Source organism: Triturus cristatus, chromosome 7 (assembly GCF_964204655.1).
Source record: "Triturus cristatus chromosome 7, aTriCri1.1, whole genome shotgun sequence".
Taxonomy (NCBI): Eukaryota; Metazoa; Chordata; class Amphibia; order Caudata; family Salamandridae; genus Triturus; species Triturus cristatus.
In genome coordinates this window covers 549,165,383-549,188,043 of record NC_140590.1, presented here as the reverse complement: position 1 = coordinate 549,188,043, position 22,661 = coordinate 549,165,383, and the positions used below count along the sequence as shown (strand labels likewise).

The 22,661-nt window shown below is 50.3% G+C and overlaps 1 protein-coding gene across 1 annotated transcript in view; it reads left to right on the top strand.

Annotated features, from left to right (window-relative positions):
- LOC146810081 (uncharacterized) overlaps positions 1–22,661 on the top strand; it is a 352,434-nt gene that overhangs the window by 111,890 nt on the left and 217,883 nt on the right. The window contains exon 3 of the mRNA XM_085614940.1: positions 1,325–1,386. Coding sequence (XP_085471066.1) covers positions 1,325–1,386 — 62 coding nt within the window. The remainder of the gene's footprint in view (positions 1–1,324; positions 1,387–22,661) is intronic.

Here is a 22,661-nt window from a genome sequence, read left to right as displayed (position 1 = left end):
GAGGGTATCGGAGCGCTTTACAACAGTCGCATTGCAAAAGACCACAAATAACAAAACACAATGAAAGTATCAAGCATGGACAATGAGTTTCAGCAGGTTAAATAACCAAGGAGCAATGACGACTTGAGGTACCCTCGCCGGGTAACATAGTCTAGGGTCGCGCTCCCTCCAGGGGGTAGCCATCAGCGCTTCTGCGGCTCAAGTCCCTTCGCTAGGGAACGTTCTAGGAAAAGATTTTTGAGCTGTCCTTTGAATTTTGCGAAGGTGGGGATAGTTCTGATGTGGGGGGGAAAAGCATTCCAAATTTTGGGCGCGTTCCCGCGAAGGACCGTGCCGCGGTTTTTTGTTTGCGTGCTTTCAGCGGTATGAGTAGTAGAGTGTTCGAGCTCAGGAGGTTTCTGGTCTGACCGGCTTTGAGTTTGGAGGCCAGGTATTCAGGTTTGCCTGTGTGAGGGGCTTTGTGGGTAAGGCAAGCTGCTCTGAAACTGGCCCGCAGTTCAACTGGGAGCCATTTTAGTTCTCTGAGTGCAGGTGAGCTATGGTCGAATTTCTTCACTCCTGTGTCCATTATAGCTGCTGCATTTAGCGTTGTTTTGAAGGCAGCAAGGTGTGACTTTGATGTGACTGAGAGGGCTGCGATCCCGTAGTCTAATCTAGATAAAAACCAGTGATTGGGGGGCTTGTTTAAGGTCTTTGGGGGAGATGAAAGGTTTTATTTTGTTTAGTAGCTTTACGTTGAGGAAGGTGCTCTTGGCGGAGTTCTTAATGTGTTTGGTCATGTTCAGTTTTTGGTCTAGAGTGAAGCCAAGTGATTTTACAGAGTCTGCCAGGGTGATGTTTCCGTTGAGTGCATCGATCGCATTTAGCCATTCCGCAATTTGGGGATTCTCTTCTTTGTTTGAGATGAGGAGTATTTCAGTCTTGTCTTGATTAAGTTTTAGATGGTTACTTGACAGCCAGTGTTGGACTTCTTGAAGCGTGTCGTTGAGTCTCTGAATGTCATCACTGGAGGTGGTTTCCAGGTAGATCTGTGAGTCGTCCACATACAGGTGGAACGGGATATTGGCTTCTCTGAGTAGGGTTGTGAGTGGTTCCATGTAAAAAAAAAATAGGTCTCGCATTTGCAAGAGTTTTAGCTATTGCATTGCCAATAGCTTAAACTCTCATAAATGCCACACCAATGCCATTGCAAATGCTTGTTTTTTGTGGGAAATCTTTTCCAAATGGATGTTGAGAACTAAGTGGGACAGGGCTGACTGGTGAGGTAATCCTGCAACTCGAACCCTCTGCTCTTTTACTCACACTTGCCTTATTTCTTGTACAGGTGCATGTGGATGAAACTCACTGCGTCGAAGTTGAGGAGATAGAGGACTTGTCCAGGCTTGAGTGAGTATTGAATAACAATCGAGGAATAGAGCCTTTCCAAAAAGAGTTGCCTGTTTAGCAGCAGCACCTAAGTCATGGACTAAAATGCTTTTGTGAACCTTAACCACTGCAAGTTCCTCTAAGAGTGACCACATTTAATACAGCTAGTCCCACACCCTAAAGTAAGAGAAGTCCAGCACAATCTGCAAAGCGAAATCCCTGAGGACAGAAACACAAGCACACCCAAGCATGTTTTGGGCTTGTTGACCTCATCAGTGAGCTGAAGCATATGTCCCAGTAGGTACCAAAGGAGAGGGATCAGGGGGGCGTTTTCCGCTCACAAAGAGTGAGTGGGAGGTCCAAACTGGTAAGGTGCCCCGGCAATGAAGTTGTAAGAAAGAGGACTACCAGTAGTTCCTCAGGGAGAGGAAAGAAGTGGAGATGAATCAGTCAATTAAGCCTGGATGGACTACATGTATACTATGTGTAAAGTGGGTAATCCTTTTGTTGGATTTTAATGCCCTCACACACCCTTTCAGGTGTCATGCTTCATCATCTGGGCTGCTCCTCGTCGGGCCGGCGGTGCAATGCCACCAATCCCATGCACTACAACTAGAGACATTACACTCTACTTGGTGCTACACACACCTTTTTAACCAGGGAAGGAGACCGTTAAAATAAATAGTTTGTTCACACTGGTACTTTCGACCCTGTTTTAATTCACTTTTATATCTACACCACTTAGGCCCACACACCCGCACTTCACCTGACGGCTGTTGGATTAAAAGAACTCCGATAAAGTGCCCCTTTTTAGGGAGCCCGTTAGGCATTGCACCGCCGGCCCGACGAGGAGCAGCCCAGATGATGAAGCATGACACCTGAAAGGGTGTGTGAGGGCATTAAAATCCAACAAAAGGATTACCCACTTTACACATAGTATACATGTAGTCCATCCAGGCTTAATTGACTGATTCATCTCCACTTCTTTCCTCTCCCTGAGGAACTACTGGTAGTCCTCTTTCTTACAGCATATGTCCCAGTGCCATAAAGAGTTTGGCACCCACATCTCGGCTTACCCACTCGCTTTTATCTTTCAATTCAATTTTAATTTGTTTGATATTGTGGCAATAAGGCAACTCAAACATACATTCCAGTAACATACTTAACATTACATTCGCCTATGCCAAAATTCTTCATTATTAAACAAATATCACAATAATTAAGCCCCTTATCCTTCTGCCTATTAAACAAATCTTAAACTTGAAAAATATATTATATTAAGTTACTGCTTCTCTTCTATCTACAGTAGAAAAAAAATCACATCTGTACACGAGTCTAGGTCAACAGAGCACCCTTACTAGATGGTTCAAGCAATTCGATAAAAGCTTAGGGGCAGCTCCTCCGTTAAGGCAGAGGAGCATCGCCCCACAAACCAAATTGCACCCAAATATGGAAAAATAAAATAGTAATAAACTTTATTTATTACCATTTTATGTTTCCACACCCCGTCCTGAGCCAAGTGTCAGGACGGGGGTGCGAGGCTTTCTAGTTTCTGCTGCTGCTGCCAGTCAGGCAGCTGCAGAAAGAAGTGATACAGGCAGGGCACTTGGGTTTAAACTACGCATGTCTTTTTGTCCGGCCGTCTTGCGATGGCCAGCCAGACATGCATAGTTTAAACCGCTCTAACCCAGCTGCCTTGAGACAGCTGGGTTAGAGAACGTATAGGGCTCCAGTGCCCTCGGTCGCGGCGAGAGAGGCCGCCCCCCCCCCCCAATCCTGGTGCTGCTTTCAAGCTGCATTAAAGCAGCGCCAGGATTGTTTACTGGAGCTTCCTGGTCCCACAGCGTTGGAGCCTTCTTACCTGCCTGGATCCGAGCGAGGAGGACGTCACACCAGGATCGAAGGAAGGTAAGTGTATTTTTAATTAATTTTTTATTTGTTAACTCATTTTGTTTCCCTACCGCCCTTCTACCCTCCATACATGCCAGCTGCCACTGTAAAAGGTACAAGATTTAAAACGAAAGAAGAGGTACAATTCAACCAAACATCTTCTAGCAGTATATTTAAATGAGCACCCTATACATGTTACCAACTGCTGGTCCCTTAGTTGTATTGCACACAATTCATTATTATTTAACGATTTTGTGCCACAAGCATATATCCAGAGGTCCCAAAATCTTTTACAGAAAGACCTATGATTTATGCAACTCTCTTCTACCCACTTCACCAGTACTGTTAATATAGTATACGGTAGGCAGCCACGTCTAAAAACATATATTCCAGCTATTGTCAGATTCCAATTTGAGTTTATAAAATGATCCACGTTAAAAAAAATTGAAAAGGGCGGTAAACTTAACTAACAAAAGGACAGCTCAGTCATCGAATTCTTGACACTCTTTTATAGAGATTCACTTAAGCAGCACAAACCTAAATGAGGAAATGCTTGAATTAAAATGAGCAGTTGATTAATCACTGTAAAGGAAAAGATTGGGGCAAAACCTATAGAAATTTGTTTTGCTTTTTTTTTTCTTGGCCAAAAGATGCCAAGTCATGCTATGTATAAAGATAGACAGACCAAGACACCAGCACGTGCTGCAGAATATCCCCCATAGCTGACAGCAAGAGAATTAAAGTGGGAGCAGTGCTAAATTTGAGTCTGTGGTTGCAGGTGGGGAACACCCGCAATCAGTTTTGGTCACCGGAACATAGTTCCTAATCCGACTTTGACCCAGAGCTAGAGAGTGAAAAACACACAAGTGGGAAAGATGGAGGAAGAGAGAGACTGAAAAACCATGATAAAGGGAGAAAGCAGCAACCTGCAAGAGTGAGACAAAGGGACAGGGAGTGTCTGGTGTAGTATTAAAGAGTGATGTGGAATCAAGACTACACAATCTTGGTATTTGACACACTGATGTTCAGTGGTGCCGGCCATAGGCTTCTGTGCATTGCTATGACCCTTGGCACTTATACTTTGATATATTTAGCCAGGGCGGACTGGAAACGCAAACCAACCCTGACAATTGAGTCAGACCTGCCTCGAGGGGTGGGGGAGGGGAGCTGGGGGGTGCGTGTGGAAAACACTGCAGCTGCTTTTGTTGCAGGAGCCGATATTTCAGCTATGCTGCAAAACTGGCCCCTGGTAACAAACAGCCCCCATGGATGCAAAACCGGCCCCCACCCTGTCAGCCCAACGGAAAAACGCCCGGTGCCCGGGTCAGTCTAGCTGTATTTAGCACTTATTGTGGAAGGTGAATAGAACAATAATCAAGGATGTTGGGCAGGCTTATCTTGAATCAGCCTGTGATATCTTAATGATTTGTGGGTCCCCGGGCAAGATACATTTAGGGGCCCCTGTATGGAAGATCCCTAAGAGTCCAAATGAATCCATCACTAAGCCCCACGCGATCACTCTTGGCGTTCCCCAAGGATCTGCACTATCACAAATTCTCTTCAATTTATTCCTAGAATCACTTGCAAACCACCTAAAATCTACCAACATCCATTACCACCTGTACACTGATGACACTCGGAAGTATCTCAAAATGGCCTCACCAGAGGACATTATATCCCTCAATTCCATCTTACAAAACACACACCTCTGGCTCATGGATAACCATCTCAAACTCAACGCTGCTAAAACCGAATTTCTCCTAGTCTCTCCACCGAATAACATCCCCAAGATTGAGCTCTGGTTGAAACATCTTACAGCCCTCGATTGTTTGCCCCACATCATAGACTCCGCTAGATCCTTGGGTATTATACTAGACAAACACTTGAATATGCAGGATCACATTAGCACAGCCACCAAAGAGGCAAATTATCAACTGAGCATTCTGCAGAAGCTTAAACCCTACCTTCCACACGAGGACCTAAACCAAGTGGTTCAAGTTCTTGTTCTGCCCAACCTGGATTATGGTAGTGCCACACTATGTGGCTTACCACAATACAAACTGGCCCCCCTAAGAGCCTCTCTCAACGCGGCAGCAAGACTTATCCTTGGAACTAAAAGAAATACACACATATCACCAGATCTAAAATCCTTAAACTGGCTACCATACAAAGCAAGAATCCATCTGAAAATTGCTTGCATGACGCATAAAGCGTTACACTTTAGTACCCCCAGTTACTTGGCTCCAAAGCTGGAAAAATCAGATGGCAGCAGTTCCTCACGAAGTGCGCACACCTTGCTTCTGAAGCCCCAATAAACCAACAAAAAGAAAATGGGTGCAAGAGCATTCTCAGTTATACCTTAAGATATGAAATTCTCTACCTCCGGACCTACGCCTAATCTCCTCTGCCGCCTCCTTCAAAAAAGAAGCTAAGTTTTTACCCTAAGTCAATATATCGGTGACAATGAAAATATATGAATATCAACCCTCTTGGGAGGAACGACCACCTTATTGCTGGCCATAACCAACACCAAGCCTTTTTAAAAAAAAAATTTTATATCGTATTTACTTTCTTATATGTTTGACTCTTGCATGTTTTGTTTACCAGTCCAATTGTTAGCTACTTCTTGTCATGTAAAGTGCTCTGATACCTACTTGGGTCATGTTCGCGCTATACAAAGCTTTATAAATAAATAAAAATGGAACAACTTGGAATGTATTATCCCTTGTGATGCTAAACCATATTGAATTATAAGTTAAACCTTTGGAAACAGGGGACTTGCAAAAACAGAAAATTTGGGGTAAATGGTGAGCACATTATAGACTGGAATAGCTGAAGTTCTGTCAAATGTTTAAGGTGTATCAATGCTGTACCTGACTCCTTGCATTGTTGGTTTACCTTTTTTTAGGTTTAAATCTTTTTTATTAACATCAGAAAAACAAAAATTATCATCTACGGCATCGTCATCTTAGCCTACAACCCCTCGGGCCGGCAAGCTATCGTACCTATAAAGCAGTGCATCCTAAGCCCTTCCGGGGCTCCGCTGTTATGTCAAGTCGATACACAGCAAGTCTCCTACAACCCCTCGGGGCCGGCCGCGTCTGATCTGGAAGGAACCAGGGAGTCCCTTCTATGCAGTGGGTTTATGTTGTGGAAACTCCCCGCAGTTCCCTACTTCTTCAGGAGTATGTCATATACACATCGCCCACAGATACATGCCTGACAGAGTGTCCTCCCTTAGCTGGAACGGCCCCGATCAGGGTGGCGGGTCCCCTAGCTAAGACCCGTCCCTTAGGGCACATCCTTTCCAAGATATATTAAACAACCCGACAGTAACCCCCCCCCCCAACAATCCCCCCCCTCCCTGCCTCCCCAACTCCCAAATCCCCTGTCTCCCCCCCTCCCTCCTCCCTCGTCCAGTGCGGATGTCGATCGACCTCACCTCGTCCCGCAGTCCCCGCCCTAGCACCCTAGCCCAGGTGTGCTCAAGAATCCGAGCCTTCCAGCCCAGTGAGCCGCAAGAGTCTGAGGTATCTTGGACAGGTCAGTTCTCTAAATTCCGCGGCTAGCAGAGACTGGAACGGCTGCCAGATATCTTTAAACTGCTCTACCTCCCCCGCCGCTGCTAACGACATTTTCTCCATTCCAAGCACATGCCATAGTCTGTGCAGCCATCTGATGACTGTGGGGATTGTGGGTGTTCGCCAATGTGTGATGATGTTCTGAATGGCTGACCCTAGCGCTATTGCTATCTGCCTACCTCTGCGTGATTTTAGGGGGTACATCAGCGCGTTTGGAAGACCCAGCAGAATGTAGGCTGGGAAGCGAGGCAGCTCAATGTTGAAGTGGGAGTCCACAGTCTCTAACACCTCCTTCCAGTAAGCGTCAAGGAGGGGGCATTCCCACAGTATATGGGTCAACGTTCCTATCTGCCCGCAACCCCTCCAGCAGGTGGCTTCTTTGCTACTGTCCATTGCATGTATGCGGTCAGGGGTGTAGTACCAATAAGTGGAGATTTTTGTGAGGGTTTCCGTTAGGCCTGTGTGGTATGCCGAGTGTCTCGCCCTGTACGCTACCTGTTCCCATTCTGCGTGGGTCAGAGACCTACCCAGTTCTTTCTCCCAACGTTCCCTTCCCGGGTGATAGAAGTGCGAAGCTGGCCTTTGGATGAATTTATAAAGGTCACTTATGATCTTAGCGTCAGACTTGCGCGACAAGAGCCAGCGCTCGTAAGGGAATAGCCTTCTATCAGCTGTTTCTCGCACCTGCGGGCTCGTCGCCCAGTGGCGGACTTGCATGTAGCGCATTCTCTCAGTTTCGGGAAATGCATAGTCCTGTCGGAAGCTCGTGAAGGGAATGATCCCGTCTGCAGTGTACATATGACACAAAGCCCTGCACCCCGCCGCGCGCCAATGAGCGAACGCGCCCCCCTGCATCCCTGGGGTGAAGTCCGGATTATCCACCAGGGGCGTCAATGGGGAGGGAAACGTGGTCAACCCGTGTGTGAGATTTGTGGCGTCCCAAACCCGTAACGGCACCCCAGTGACAAAGGAGGCATAGAGATTAGTGGGGCGGTGTGCCCTGCGCAGAATTGGCACCTCCTGCAACGGTCTGCCCGCCACCGCTTGATCCTGAAAAAGCCAGTGCTTGTCCGATTCCCACCTGCTCCATTCCACGAGGTAGCGCAACTGCGCCTCCTGAAAATATTTGCGGAGGTCTCGGACGCCAAGGCCTCCCGCCTCCGGAGCCAGCATTGAGAGTGCCCGCCTCATTCTTGGTTTCTTACCCTGCCAAATGAACCGCCCCAGGTCCGATTGCGTCCGCCGGATCCACCCCACCGGAGGCTGCAGAGGGAGCGCCCGAAACGGATAAAGCACCTACGGTAAGATCGTCATTTTAACGGCCGCCACTCTGCCCAACAACGAGAGAGTAGTGCGGTCCCACCTAGTCAGTTCCTCCCGTATCGTTCTGCCTAAAGCGGTGTAATTGGCTGCCGTCATAGCGGGCAGGGTGGGGGCCAGCTGAATTCCCAGGAAGGGCACTGGGTCCCTCGACCAGACTATCGGGACTTGACGCTGCAGGAGTGCTCTGGTCGCTGGCGCGAGCAAGAGATCCAGGGCAACGGACTTCCCCATATTCATCCTGAATCCCGAGACCGCCGTGAAGGCCGTCAGTTCCTCAATACAGGCCGGCAGGGCTATGAGTGGATCTTCCAGAGAGAAGATCACATCGTCCGCGTAGAGGCTAACGGCATGATATAAACCACCCATTTTCACTCCCTTTACTTCCGGGTTGTTTCTTATTCGATGTGCGAACGGCTCCATATATAAGGCGAAAAGTAAAGGCGACAGCGGGCATCCCTGCCTCGTGCCTCTTTCGATGTTGAAACACCCGGAGCTGCATCTGTTTACTCTTACCACCGCGGTCGGGGATCTGTAACAATTGAATATCATGTTGCGGAATTTGTCCCTCATCCCTACCTTCTCCAGCACCCGCTCTAAGTACTGCCAGTGCACTCGGTCGAATGCTTTTTTGGCGTCCACCGCCATCAACATTCTCTCACCCCGGATCCGTGACGCTTTCTCTATAATATGTGTAATCCGTTTGGTGGTGTCCACCGTTTGCCTCCCTGGAATGAAGCCTGCCTGATCCGGGTCAATAAGCCCCGGCAGGAGGGGAGCCAAGCGGGCTGCCAGAATCCCCGTGTACAGTTTAAGATCAACATTCAAGAGAGATATCGGCCTGTAAGAGCCACAGTGTGATCTGTCCTTCCCCGGTTTAGGGATGACCGTCAGCGACGCCCGCAACAGATCCGGCGGCACGGCCCCCGGTTCCGCAAAGGTGTTAAAAAGGCGCGTGAGGATCGGCGCGAGTGTGGTGCAAAATGTTTTATAGAAGAGGGGTGTATAGCCGTCTGGCCCCGGGATTTACCGTACTTGAGTTTGGCAATGGCGGAAATCACCTCTTCTACCCGAATGTCCCTGTCCAGACTCTCTGCCTGCAGGGGTGTCAGTGATGGCAGAGAGACCGAGTCTAGGTAACTTTGCGTCGCGGGCGCATCCGGGGGGTCCCCGGCATACAGATCGGCGTAGTACTTGCGGAAGATTTCCGCAATAGAGGCGTCCTCCGCAGCTGCACACCCTGTGGAGTCGGTGATCGTCTTCACCAGGTGCTTCTGTCTCGCCACTCTGAGTCTACTCGCCAACAGTCAGCCGCACCTGTCTCCCCCTGTGTAGTAGGCGTGCTTGAGACGGAGCGCTGCGTATTCTGCACGATCCATGTCTAGAGCCACCAGTGTCTTTCTCGCCCCCTGTAGCTGCCGCCAAATCCGGGGGGCCCCCGTTCGGCGATGCATGTGCTCCAGTTCACGGACCTTCAGCATGAGTTCCTCTCTTTTACTCCGTCGTTGTGCGTTACCTGCCGCTGAGATCGCGATGAACTCACCCCGTAGTACCGCTTTCAGAGCAGTCCACTGAGTCGCCCTGGTGGTAGCCGGGTTTTCATTGTGGGATTGATATTCCTGAATCGCTGCTGTCACCTGCTGGGTCACGTCTTTTCTATGTAGTAAGGTGTCCCTTAGGCGCCATACCCGGGGGTTCCGGGAAACCGGCGGCATCGAAAAAGTAGCCGACATCGGGGCGTGATCCGACATGGAGATCACCCCCATCTCCGCCGTGGTAGCGAGGGCGCCGACCGGTCCAGTGACCAATAGGTGGTCTAGCCGTGCGTACGTTTTATGCGCGTGTGAGTAATAAGAATAGTCCCGGTCTGCGGGGTGCAGGTGATGCCACAGGTCTAAGAAATCCATGTCTGCCAGCTGAGCCCTGCACCCCGCCGAGAACTCCCCTGTCTGAGGCGAACGTTGGGCGGATCTATCAAGTGTTGAGTCAAAGACTAGATTAAAGTCACCCTCTAAGATAATGTGCCGGTCTTGGGTAGCCGTAACGTCCCCCAGCGCCGCGCTGAGAAAATGCTCTTGCCGATCGTTCGGGCTGTATAAGGACCCAATCGTGATGGGGAGACCTGCGACCCTGAATCGATAGACCAAGAGTCTACCCTTCTGTTCCGCTTGTTTATGGAGGACTTCTCCCCAAAAGCGTCGTGCTACCAAGATCGCCACCCCCGCTGTTTTAGTGTTACAAGAGGAAAAAAACTGCGTGGGGAACGCGGGAGAGCGCAGCCTAGCACAGTCTCTGGGCAGAAGGTGCGTTTCTTGGAGGAGGCAAATATCTGCCTGAGTGCTTTCTAACAGGGACAGCACCGCACGCCGTTTAGTCGGATTGTTGAGGCCCCGCACATTAAGCGTAACTATTTTAAGGGTCGTAGGTGTCATGTGGGAAGACGGGCGCGCCTGCGCTGTACCCTCCGGGGCCCACCTGCAATATCAGTGATGTCGCTATCTTGGCCATCATGTTGGTCCCGCACTGGACGTTTCACCCCCCCTCCCCAGACCCCCTTCCTCCCATACCCCGCACTCTGAGAAATCCCTCCCCCCCTTTCCCCTCCCAACATCAACAAGAACACCTCCCCCTCCACACCACCCACCAGCCCCCCCCTTAGCAACGAACCAGCAACACCGAATCCCTTCTCCCCTGTACCTCCCTCCCCAGCCCCAGACCCTGAGTCCTCAATGTCCAAGTCCGGTCCCCAAGGGGACAAGTCTTTGGTAAAGCCCTCCAGTGGACGTCCAGCCATCTTCCTCTCCCCGCCCGCCCCCTCCCCCCCCCCCCCGCCCCCAAACCTGCAAGCTGAAGTCGGCTGTTGTGTTCTCCCCCAGGAGTGGTCCTACGCTGTCAGCGCAATGTCGCTGGAGCCAGTGTTCTCGGCCACCTCCGATACCGCGTCGGCCATACCGGCCCTCCTGGTGGGCGAGTCCGGCCGCGCCTGTCGATCCCGGGAATGCCGCCCGGTCACCCGCCGCCATCCGTCCCCTCCAGAGCGCCCGCGACGCTGCGAAGCAGTGTCGTCCTCCATAGCTGTGAGGCCCAGGACCCCGCACGTTTCCTGCAGGGAGCGTAGTTGGTGCAGGGTTCCATTCCACCTGAAGATAAGTCTAAAGGGGTGGCCCCAGGCGTAAGGCGTTCGGTGTTCTTTCAGGAAGTCGGTAGCTATTTTGAATGTCTTCCGTTTCTGGAGCGTGATAGCTGAGAGGTCCTGGTATAAGGCCACCGGGTGTCCCCGGAAAGTCACGGGCTGCCGCTTCCGCCATGATACGCTCTTTAAGTGGGTAGTCCGGGAGGTAAGCCAGAATGTCCGGGGGAGGCATGGATGCCCTCCGTGGTGCCCCTACTCTGTGCGCCCTGTCTATTCGGATGGAAAACTCCTCCGGCTCCCCCAGAACCTCTCGGAACAGGTCTCTCAGGTAACCTGCTACGTCCGTTCCCTCCTCCGCAGATGGGACTCCGCGAACCCGTACATTGTTTCGCCGAGACCTATTCTCTAGGTCCTCGGCATGTGCCTGAAGGTCAATCTGCTGGTCCCTGAGTCTCAGCACCTCCTGTTGGAGCTGTTCAAACTCCTCATCCCTCCGTTGGCCTGCCTCTTCTGCCGTGGCTACCCGTTCACCCAGGCCGTCCACCTCTCGACGAATCTCCCGCACTTCGCCGGCCACTTCTTTCTTTAGGGTTTGGAAATCCTCCCTGAGGGATCCGAAGAGGGACTCCATAAAGGACCTGGTGAGCGGGGGTTCTCCCCCGTTGGGGTCCGGGGCACTACTGGAGGCGTGGGGTGACTGCTGCCCCCTGTCCACTCTTTGCGGGTGGCGGCCCAATAGTTCGGGGAGGGTGCGCTCTCCTTTCCTCCCTCCTCTACTGCCTGCCATGGCCGTGTCGCTGGGCCTCCGCCGGGTCCGTCGCCCGGGCTCCGCGCTTCTGTGCCCTCTCCTCGCACCACTGCTCACCCTTCCCCGTGGCCTTCTCCTCTGCCCAGTGAGAGTGCCGCGCCTCAGGCCCTGCCACCCGGTCGCCGGAGGTTCTATATGCTGTGGGCCAGCTCCCACTCGGTTACCTCCTCCCAAGCCGGCGCTCGGGGGATCCTGGCTGTGGCCGGGTCTGTTCCCTCTGCGCTGCCCGCCTTTCTTGTGCCGCCAGACTGCCCCGGGTCTCGTTTGGGCCACTCCGGATGCTATGCCGCTTCCTCCACTCCAAAGCCCCTTATCTGTAGGCCGCGGGTCCCCCGTCAGTGCCCCTCTGCTCCCGCCGCGTCCCTGCTCTGCCCGATTAAGACTGGGGGGGGGGGGGGAATGGGAGACTGTCCGACCTCTACCTCCTCTGGGCGCCAACAGTCCACTCCAGCTCGTCCCCTTTGAGGCACCGTGTTGCGGCCCTTCTTCTGCCGTCTCCTGTGCGGATGAGCTCCTCCCCGGTGTCTCCGCTCTCCCGTGGCCATAGTCCGCTCCGGGTAAGGCCGCCGTCGGTGATTCCACGTGCCTGCCTCCTCTCGGGCATCGGTCGCTGCTGTGCCACGCAGCCCCGGGTCCCCTCACTGTCTCCAGGGCTCCGCGGCGGCCTTGGGGCCCCGCACTCTGGCCGCCACACCACGTGCGATATCCTCTCGTGGCCCGCCCGAAGCAGGGCGTGTGTCCATCGGGGTAGGTCTCCCCTCTGTCTGCCGCTGATGATGCGATCTCTCCGCCCGGCCAATGCTGCCTTCCGCGGTCGTGTGTCGGCAGTCACCGTCACTAAGCTGCAGGTCGCGTCCCTGGGCTCGGCGCTCACGTAGTCGTGCGTCCGAGCACGCTCTCTCGGGGCCCGGCCTGGTGCTCCGCCTCCTCTCGGCGTTTCCCTCCCGGTGGTCCGTAGGGCGCCGTCAGCGTGTTTCGTGCCCTCTGGCTCACCAAGCAGCCTCCCGCCTTGCTCCGCCGGCTCCTCTGCCTCGTATCCCGTAGAATTGGGGGGAGAATCTGCGTTAGAGCCAGGTCTGGAGGCTCAGAGGATCGGGAGCCGGTCGAGGAGACGTTCGCTCACCTCGCCATCTTGGCCACGCCCCCCGGTTTACCTTTTTTAAAATAAAAAATAAATAACATTTTGGTTCTAAAAAAATAGCGGAACGATCAAGCTGCCGGGCGTGCGCCATCAAAATGGAACCAAAAGAAAGATGGAACAAACAAAGATAAAGCCATTTCTTTTTTAAGCTAGAATTCAGAATTATTTGTTTACAACAAGTTTTGTGACTTACCAGCTAGGTGTTTCCATTGTAGGAAACATATGATAAGTGTGACTTGGTAGATGTTTAATTGATTAGTGCATATTATTAATATAAGGCATCTGCATATAGCATTTAATAGTGTAGCTTTACTTGCTGAATATTTGAATTGGCATATATAACCCCCTTCATTACTCGTGTCTTTGCTGCAAACTGCTGCTCTGTGGATTTTCTCCATTCCATTGGTTATAATGTGATAATTTTCTCCAAATGTCTCCTGCCCTAGCCCCTCTTCTCCTCTTTATATGTGTGCATTCTGTTGGCTAGACAATTAACTATGTCTCTGCTGAGTAAGAAAAATTGGACAGGGCAGGATACCGCAGTAGGACAGAGATATAAAAAGAAGCTTGCAGTGAGAGATGTGAAATCGAGGGAAAAGGTGGTAGAGGTAGAGATAATATGGACAGAATGGGAGGTTCGGGAGAGAACTAAAGTGTATTGAGAAAGGTTTAGTTGCCAGAAAGACAGATGAAGAGAGGTAGAAAGTGATAGATATAGATAGATAGAGAGGTACAGAAATATGTAATGTTTTGGAGTGAGGAAGAGAGGTAGAGAGAGGACATGAAGAGAGAAGCAGAGGAGCACTGGACTCCAAGGGGGTGCGTGAGGTATATAGAGAGGTAATATAGAAAAAGAGCGGATTTAGAGTGGGGTATGGGCAACAATAGGTAGAGGTAGCCAGACACTGAGGCTAGAGGAAAAGCAGAGAGATATAAAGCAAATGGGGAACAAAATGGGAAGAGGTATAGAAACACGGATCTGGTAAATGGAGCAGAGAAAAGTAGGGAGAGGGCTGAAGAGCATAAATTGAAATGTGTTGTTGAGCAAACACAGTTGAGACACTGGAATAAAAGGAATACAATAGTGAATGAAGGGGAACAGAAGTAGAATGAGGGAAAAGGAGGCACGGAAAAAAGGTTGTGAACTAATGGTGAGATAAATTTAGAGGTTTGGTTGTCCGAGATAGATGTGGGGTGGAGGATGCTGAGGTAGTGAGGGAGATGCGAGGCAGAGAGAGAAATTAGTTAGAAGGGTGGGGTGGTGAGGTCCAGAAAGTGCTGAGATGGAGAGCGGTAAGATAGTAGAGACTTTGAGAGAGAGAGATAGGTAATAGAGATGAAGTGAGGTAAAGATGGAGATGTGAGAAGTGAAGTAGACGGAGATACAGGGAGATCAGATAGCCACAAAACTGACTTAGAGGCAAAGTAAGGAGAGAGCAAAAGAGATTAAGTAATTTTGGTTTATTAAGAAGGAAGTGAGGTAGACAAAGGTGACTTAGGGCTGAGTTCGAGAGAGATAATCTAGGTACTTTGAACAGTAGAGAGAGCAGTTTACTGATAGGGGTAAGGTATAAGAGGTGAGATAAAGTGAGAGAAGAGACTTGAAACAGTAACAATTTGCAATTTAATCGCAACCAACCGCCTTAGAGTGCAGGCTGGACAGGCCTGTGAATGTGCCAGGTTCCTCATTCTAGACTTACTCTGGAACCCCTGGTCGATGGCTCTTTGTTGCCTACTAGAAAGTGTGGCAGGAGTTAAAATCAGTAGCCAGTTATACATTACCATTACATTCGCCCATGTTACTGAAGGAACACAGACTCCAGATCCAAAGTTAGTACGTTTATAACAAAGCTAAGAAAAGTTGGACATACAAACACCTCAAAATGAGGCTGTAAAAGTACATGGGCACTAATACAAAGCCAAATCTGTGAGCGAAATTTAGGCAGTGCAACATGCACAAGATAACCAATTCCAATATCAGTATGCTGAAAATAACTGCGCTAACATCAATGGCCCTCTTTATTGGAGGATCGTATGTGAAATCCCGCAGGCCACCACCTGTGCCTCATCCCTGGTGGCCAGTGGTAAGCAGTTAGCACTCTGCACTCGATCTGCCCCTTTTGCCTGTCTACCTGTTGTAATTGCCTCTTTTGTGGTATTAGCTGTATTTTTCCTGTTTTCCCTTTTGTGCACTGTTCATTGTTTTGTACCAGTGTTTTGCCTTCTGTACCCTCTGCCCGCCCATTTTTCCCGCAGCTGCGTCCCCTGCGGCCCCACCCCCCTGCTCGCCCATTCGCCGCCCAGCTCCCGCCTCCCAGCTGCTCCTCCCTCCCACCTCCCCTTATATGGCGGCTGCTGGCGTGCCGAAGGCAAGCCCGTCTGTGCCTGGACCGCGCCCAGCGCCAGACCCCCTGGACACCCGACACCGCTACAAAGCCAACACCCTCCTTGCACTATACACCGGACAACCGCACGCCTGCTTCCTGGCCGTCCCGAAGCGCACCAAAGGACCCTTCTCCTGCCGGAGCTGCAGCTTCACCAGTCTCCAAGCCGCCAACCCGCCCACCAGGACAGGACGCAACCACCTCAGATGCATACTCCTGAACACCCGCTCCGCACGCAAACACGCCGTCGAACTCTGGGACCTGCTCGACACATCCTCCCCGGACATCCCTTCCTGACAGAGACCTGGATGAACGACTCCTCGGCACCCGACATCGCCATAGCCATCCCGGACGGCTACAAGATCACCCGCAGAGACCGCACTAACGGAGTAGGAGGTGGAATCACCATCATCTACAAGTCCACCCTCAAGGTCTCGACCAACTCCGACGACACCGCCGAACACTTGCACTTCCAGATCCACACTGATCCCAACACCACCCTCAGAGGAACTCTGATCTACAGACCCCCCGGACCTCAGCCTCAGTTCAGCGACTCTATCGCCGACTTCGTCAGTATGCACGCCCTCGCTTCCATGGACTACATCCTCCTTGGAGACCTGAACTTCCACCTCGAACAACAACGACACCAACTCCACCACCCTGATCGACAACCTCGCCAACCTCTGACTCAGACAGCTCGTCACAACGCCCACCCACTCCGCCGGCCACACGCTTGACCCCATCTTCTCCACAAGCTCCCACGTCTCCTTCAGCCACACCACTGAACCGACCATCGCTGCAGCCACTTCACCTTCCGGAAACCCACCACGCACCACCGCATCCAACAGATGACCCGCAGCAGCTGGAGCAAAATCACCGAAGACCAGCTAAACCGCCCTCGCCCGAAGCCCACCCGCCGACCCCACCGACCCAGACACCGCCGCCAGCAACCTCAGGCGTTGGATCGACTACTACGCCAACACTCTCGCCCTGATCTAGAAACCCTCCGACGGACGCACCAACAAGAATGCCAGCTGGTTCTTCACGGACCTCCAGACCTCCAAATAAACCTGCCGAAAACTAGAAAAGAAATGACACCGCGAACAGACACCAGAGAACCACGCAGCCCACAAGAACGCCATGCGCCAACACCATCACCTCATCAGATCCACCTAAAGGACCTCCTTCAAGGACCGCCTCGACAACAACGCACACAACAGCAAAGAGCTCTTCAACATCGTGAAGGAACTCTCCAACCCCAACGACATCCCACCATTGCAAGGCCTGTGTAACTCCCTTGCCACCTTCTTCCATTGCAAGATCGTATACACGACAGCTTCGACAACCAGACCACCACGACAGCTAACGACACCTCAGACCCCACAGCGGCCCCCTGCTCACCTGGACTAACATCAACGACGACGACCTCATCAAAATCATGAACACATCTACTCCAGCTCCCCGTCAGACCCGTGCCCACACCGCATCTTCAACAAAGTCAGTGCCACCATCGCACCCCACCTACGCAAGGCCATCAACATCTCCTTCGAGACCGCGACCTTCCCAGAGAGCTGAAAGCATGCCAAGATCAACGCCTTGCTCAAGAAACTCAAGGCAGATCTGAGGGAACTCAAGAACTTCCGGCCCATCTCCCTGCTTCCGTTCCCGGCGAAGGTCATCGAGAAAACCGTCAACAAACAGCTGACACGCTACCTTGAGGAGAACATCCTGGACCCGTCCCAATCCAGGTTCCGCAGCAACCACAGCACCAAAACTGCCCTCATCGCCGCCACCGATGACATCAGGGCCCTGTTGGACAATGGCGAAACTGATGCCCTCATCCTCCTGGACCTATCAGCCGCCTTCGACACGGTCTGCCACCGCACCCTACGCACACGCCTCCACAACGCAGGGATCTGAGACAAGGCTCTGGAATGGACCACCTCCTTCCTCTCCGGCAGAACTCAGAGCGTTCGCCACCCTCCCCCCCCCCCCCCCCCCCTTCCATTCCAAAATCTCCAAGATCATCTGCGGCGTACCCCAAGGATCATCCCTCAGCCAGACTTTGTTCAACATCTACATAGCCCCGCTCCCCCACGTCACCAGACTGCACGACCTCAACATAATCTCCTACGCCGACGAAACACAGCTGATCCTCTCCCTCACCGCCAAAACCAACCTCCACGAAGGAATGAAAGCAGTCACCGAATGGATGAAGAACAGCCGTCTGAAGCTGAACTCTAACAAGACGGAGGTCCTCATCCTCTGCTCCACCCTCTCTGCCTGGGACGACTCCTGGTGGCCGACCGCCCTGAGAGCAGCACCGACATCCACCGACCATGCACGCAACCTGGGGTTCATCCTCGACTCAACGCTCTCCATGACCAAGCAAGTCAACGCCGTCTCATCCTCCTGCTTCAACACCCTTCGCATGCTCTGCAAGATCTACAGGTGGATCCCCACCGACACAAGAAGAACGGTCACCCAGGCCCTCGTCAGCAGCAGGCTGCACTACGTAAACGCCCTCTGCGCGGGAACCCCAGCCAAACTGCTCAAACGACTGTAACGCATACAGAACGCCTCTGCCTGCATGATCCTCGACATCCCTCGACACAGCCATATCACACCCCACCTAAGAGACCTACACTTGCTGCCAGTCAACAAGAGGATCACCTTCAAGCTCCTCATCCACGCACACAAAGCACTCCACGACACCAGACCAGCATACCTCAACAGACGACTCATCTTCTACACCCCGAACAGCCAGCTTCGCTCTGCCGACCACGCCCTCGCTACCGTCTCCCGCATCAGAAGAGCGATCTCCGGCGGCAGATCATTCTCCTACCTCGCCGCCAAGACCTGGAACACCCTCCTACGGCAGACCCAAGACCTACTAACCTTCAGGAGGCTACTCAAGACCTGGCTATTCGATCAGTAGCAGCCCCCCCTCCTAGCGCCTTAAGACCCTCAGGGGTGAATAGTGCGCTCTACAAATTTCCTGATTGATTGATTGATGGATTGAAAAGCATTGGTCTGTCCCTAAGCAACGACTATCGTGACATCCATGCTTAGCATTACCCAGGATAGCTACAGAAAATGTGTCGGCACGTGAAGGCTTCCTAAGAAGTACACTCTTGTTAAATGGGTCAAGTAGCATATAGCTACAGAGCTCGTTCTAAGATACTCCTATCCTCTCCGGGCACAGCAGAAGTCTCCGGATTCCATCCCTAAACCCAACACTAAATCGTAGGTCACACCCATCGTCACATCACGCGATCACCATATCCAGCTAGACACCTCCTCGTAGGTAACTTTCCATGCAGCAACGGTGCTCCCAAGCTCTTGCTCGATGACCTTGATTCCCAGGCCTTCTCCAGTAAGAAAGAACACCGTCCCACATTATAGGTATCGTTCGTTCAAATGTATCTTCTTCTCCCTAAACCTAGCTCCTAAAACAAAAGCGTTATTCTAACTAACAAAGATGAATTTCTCCACCTGCTACAGAAATGTGAGAAAGAATAGATTCTTCATACACATGAATTCTGCTAGCAAACCCATCTAAAATGCGACCGGGAGAATTGCATGAGGCCTACAAAAATCAGCTAACCTAAGAAACAGCATATAATTTTATTAAGCACACATGTACAGGATCGTTATTATTGTGCACAGTTAAGTCCATGCGTTACAGAACAAATGAATAATCTCTTGTTAGTCGCATATAAAATTCATCACAGTAAGGCTTTCATCAAATAGCACATGATTGTAATGTCGCTTTCTCCACGATGTACAAAAATATAACTATCACTTCACTCATTATTACATTACATGGTCTAATAACCAAATGTTAACACGACAAAGGAATATATGTGTGAGTACAAACTATTCATGATTATAATGCGCCCCTACAAATGAAAGTGCAAAATCGCCCACTATCAGTCCCCCCCCCCCCTCCCCCCCTCATCACAATTAACTGTATCTCCCTGTAGAGAGAACCGACCTAAACAGAAGTCGTAGCCAGTCTTCCCTCTCGAAACTCTTCTAGGTTCTTGAGATTCTCATAATGACTGTCTGCAGTCTCTCCATCCTCCACGCTCACTGTCTAGGAGAATTCTCAACCTGTCTCGATTAATGCCACTTATAAGTTCTTATTGTTACTAGCAAAAGGACACTAATCACAACTATTATTGGCTTCAAGATGTAACCAAGAAATCCATTCCCAAGATTTGCAAACCAACTTTATCCCAAATTCTCTGTCGCCAATTTCATGTATGTCATCGTGTATTTCAGTAATGTTACTTATATCCCACATCATAGTAAGGATCTGAGGAAGTATACAAGTACAGCACTGTTGAACCCTTTGCATTTTACAGTCTCCTCCTTCTTTTGCTAATAACACTTCTAAAGCTAGATTTGCATCACCATAGCTCTTATCAACACCATCTCTCCAGCCACGACTAACAAAGACTGAGCTATATTTGCTGACAACTTAACCACAATAGTTGATAACCTTCTAATCTTTGTCTTTCAAAACCACTCCCAAACTTGGTATCATTGTCCAAACACATCTCCAACAATTTCTCCTGCACTTGTACCACACTTCTCTCTATGGGATGGCTTCCCTTAAATCGTCCACGTGATAGATCTTGGGAAAAACAACAGCCACATAACACATGCCAAACCAATTCATTGGTAATCGAACATTCACATTTCCCCCAATCACAAAGTACACATTCAGCACCACTTGTACTACATCCTGTAAGAAGTTCTTTGCAGTGGCATCAATTGTGATAATGTGATTGCACACACTCTGTCCCACTAAGATTGTATCATATTAAGTTTGAACCTGTCTGATGCAAAGCTTTCCTCACTGCTCTAAATCTAAGGCTATTGGACCAGAACTCCCTTTAGCTTTGTTCTAATTCTTCTTTGGTCCACTCAAATTTTCATTCCCTATTGTAAGCTTAACTGCTAAATGCCTTTGTCTTCTACCTGATCTACAAACTTCTTTTCCATATCAGTTAACATACATTTCAAATTATGTCTATGTGCGTAAGCCGTATCTAATGTAACCATAGGTATGAAATACTTCCTTATTATCTCCTCTTGTTTGTAATAATCATACTTGTTCAGGTGCTTGTAAGCTGGAACCTCTAAAAGCGCCGCATCATAATTGAAGTAATAGTACTCATAATGACCTTTATCATAGAACATGCTAAGCAATCAGCTACAAGTGATACCAAACGTCAGAGGCAGGGGGAGGTACCTGATACCCTCTTCAACTGATGATGGTAACTGCATACGCACAACAATCTCTCACGTCCATTGTATTTATATACTCATAAAACAGCATCGCATAAGCATTCAACGTATAATCACCTTTAGGCAAATCTATATGCAACAAGTGACTTGTTTTGATCAATCATAGCACTATCAACTCCTAATGTACCCTCTTTTGTGCTGGACGTGGTAGGAATGGATGTCCCTTGTACTCCCACCCCATTAACTTCTGCTTCGTGTGAACTTGTAACGGACATGATAATGACCACTGCTATAACGACAATCATTCCTACTATAAGTGTACCTATTACACGCTCTACGGTTCGAATTTCCAGACTTCATCTTCAGATAAGTTTAGGTTGCCACAGCAAGAGGATCATCGCAAATTCTTTCTCTGTCTCTCACTGATGATCAACAAAGTTCATACACAGGTTCTTAAACAGTTTTCAAAGCTTGTTGCACAACTATCTACACAGTTCAAAGACTTCCCTAGCCCTCTTTCTTCTTCTACGGAAAGATCCCTAAATTTGTTGTTCTTCCAATCGGGCCTAGGCTATCTTCTTTTGAACTTTTTATATACAATTCACAGTTCATTTGCCATCCCTTATAAGATCAGCTCCAACTTCGTCAATGACCCGCTATAAAAGTTCAATACGAAATGCTGCAATCTCCTGAGCTGGTGGCTGATACCCAAAAGTCGGAAACAAAATATCTTGCAGAATCAGGCTTCGCAAGCCAGCACCAGGATCTGGTACAGTCAATGTCAAAACTCCATTAGCTTCTACTCCAGGGACCAACAGTTCAATCTCAATTATCAGTACTGATGCTCTGCTAGTCATTTGTCTGAATCTCAGCCTCCCGAACCGCACTGTTCCCGGCAACTGTAATCAGATAAGTCCACTCTAGGGCAGCGTTTCTCTGACACAGGACTGTTACTCTCCTTGACCTTCTCAATCCCCCTTGTGCTTGCTCTGTGCCACTCAATTCTGATTCACATGTTTAAGATACGGGTGCAAGGTCTCTTTCAGGTGCAAGTTTCAAGTTCTACCTATTTTGTCTCACAGGCCACGATTCTCTTGCAACTTCTGCTCTCCTTCTTTGCACTCTCCCACTTTCCACACTAATCTCTTCAGCTGAATCTATACCACTCACAATATTACTGTCTTCCTCATAATCAATACCTGGGCCTTGTGTAGCGTAACCCCCTCAGCTCAACGTGGTGGGCAACCAGCCTCATCAGGATCCCTCACATCTTGGCTTGCCCTCTCTGGTGGCCTCCCTACCATGGTTGGATTTTCTTCAGGGAGAGGAGCTGTTTCTTCCAAGGGTCCTGAAACACTGTGGGTATGGTAGTCGTGAATCCAGTTCGGCAAGCCTCCACACTTCACAGCTGTGTTTGTCACAAAAATTACCTGGTATGGCTTCACCACCGGGCATCAAGACCGTTCTTCCTCACATGTTTCTGGACCAATACACAGTCACCTGGACACAGGTCATGACAGAGGTCATACGAAGTCTGTGCAGTCAGTGCTTCAACCTGGTGAGAGACCGAGCGGACCACGTCAGCCAGTTCTTTGCAATGATCAAGGATCAAATCATCACTGATGTTTATCAATGCTGTGGATGGCACCGCTGGCAAGCACATCGCCCTCCCCATCATTATCTTGTGTGTGGACCTGTTCTATCAGGAATGCTACGCAAACTCATCGGCACCAAAGGGAACGTATCAGGCCAATTCAAAGACGTCGAAGAGCACACTTTT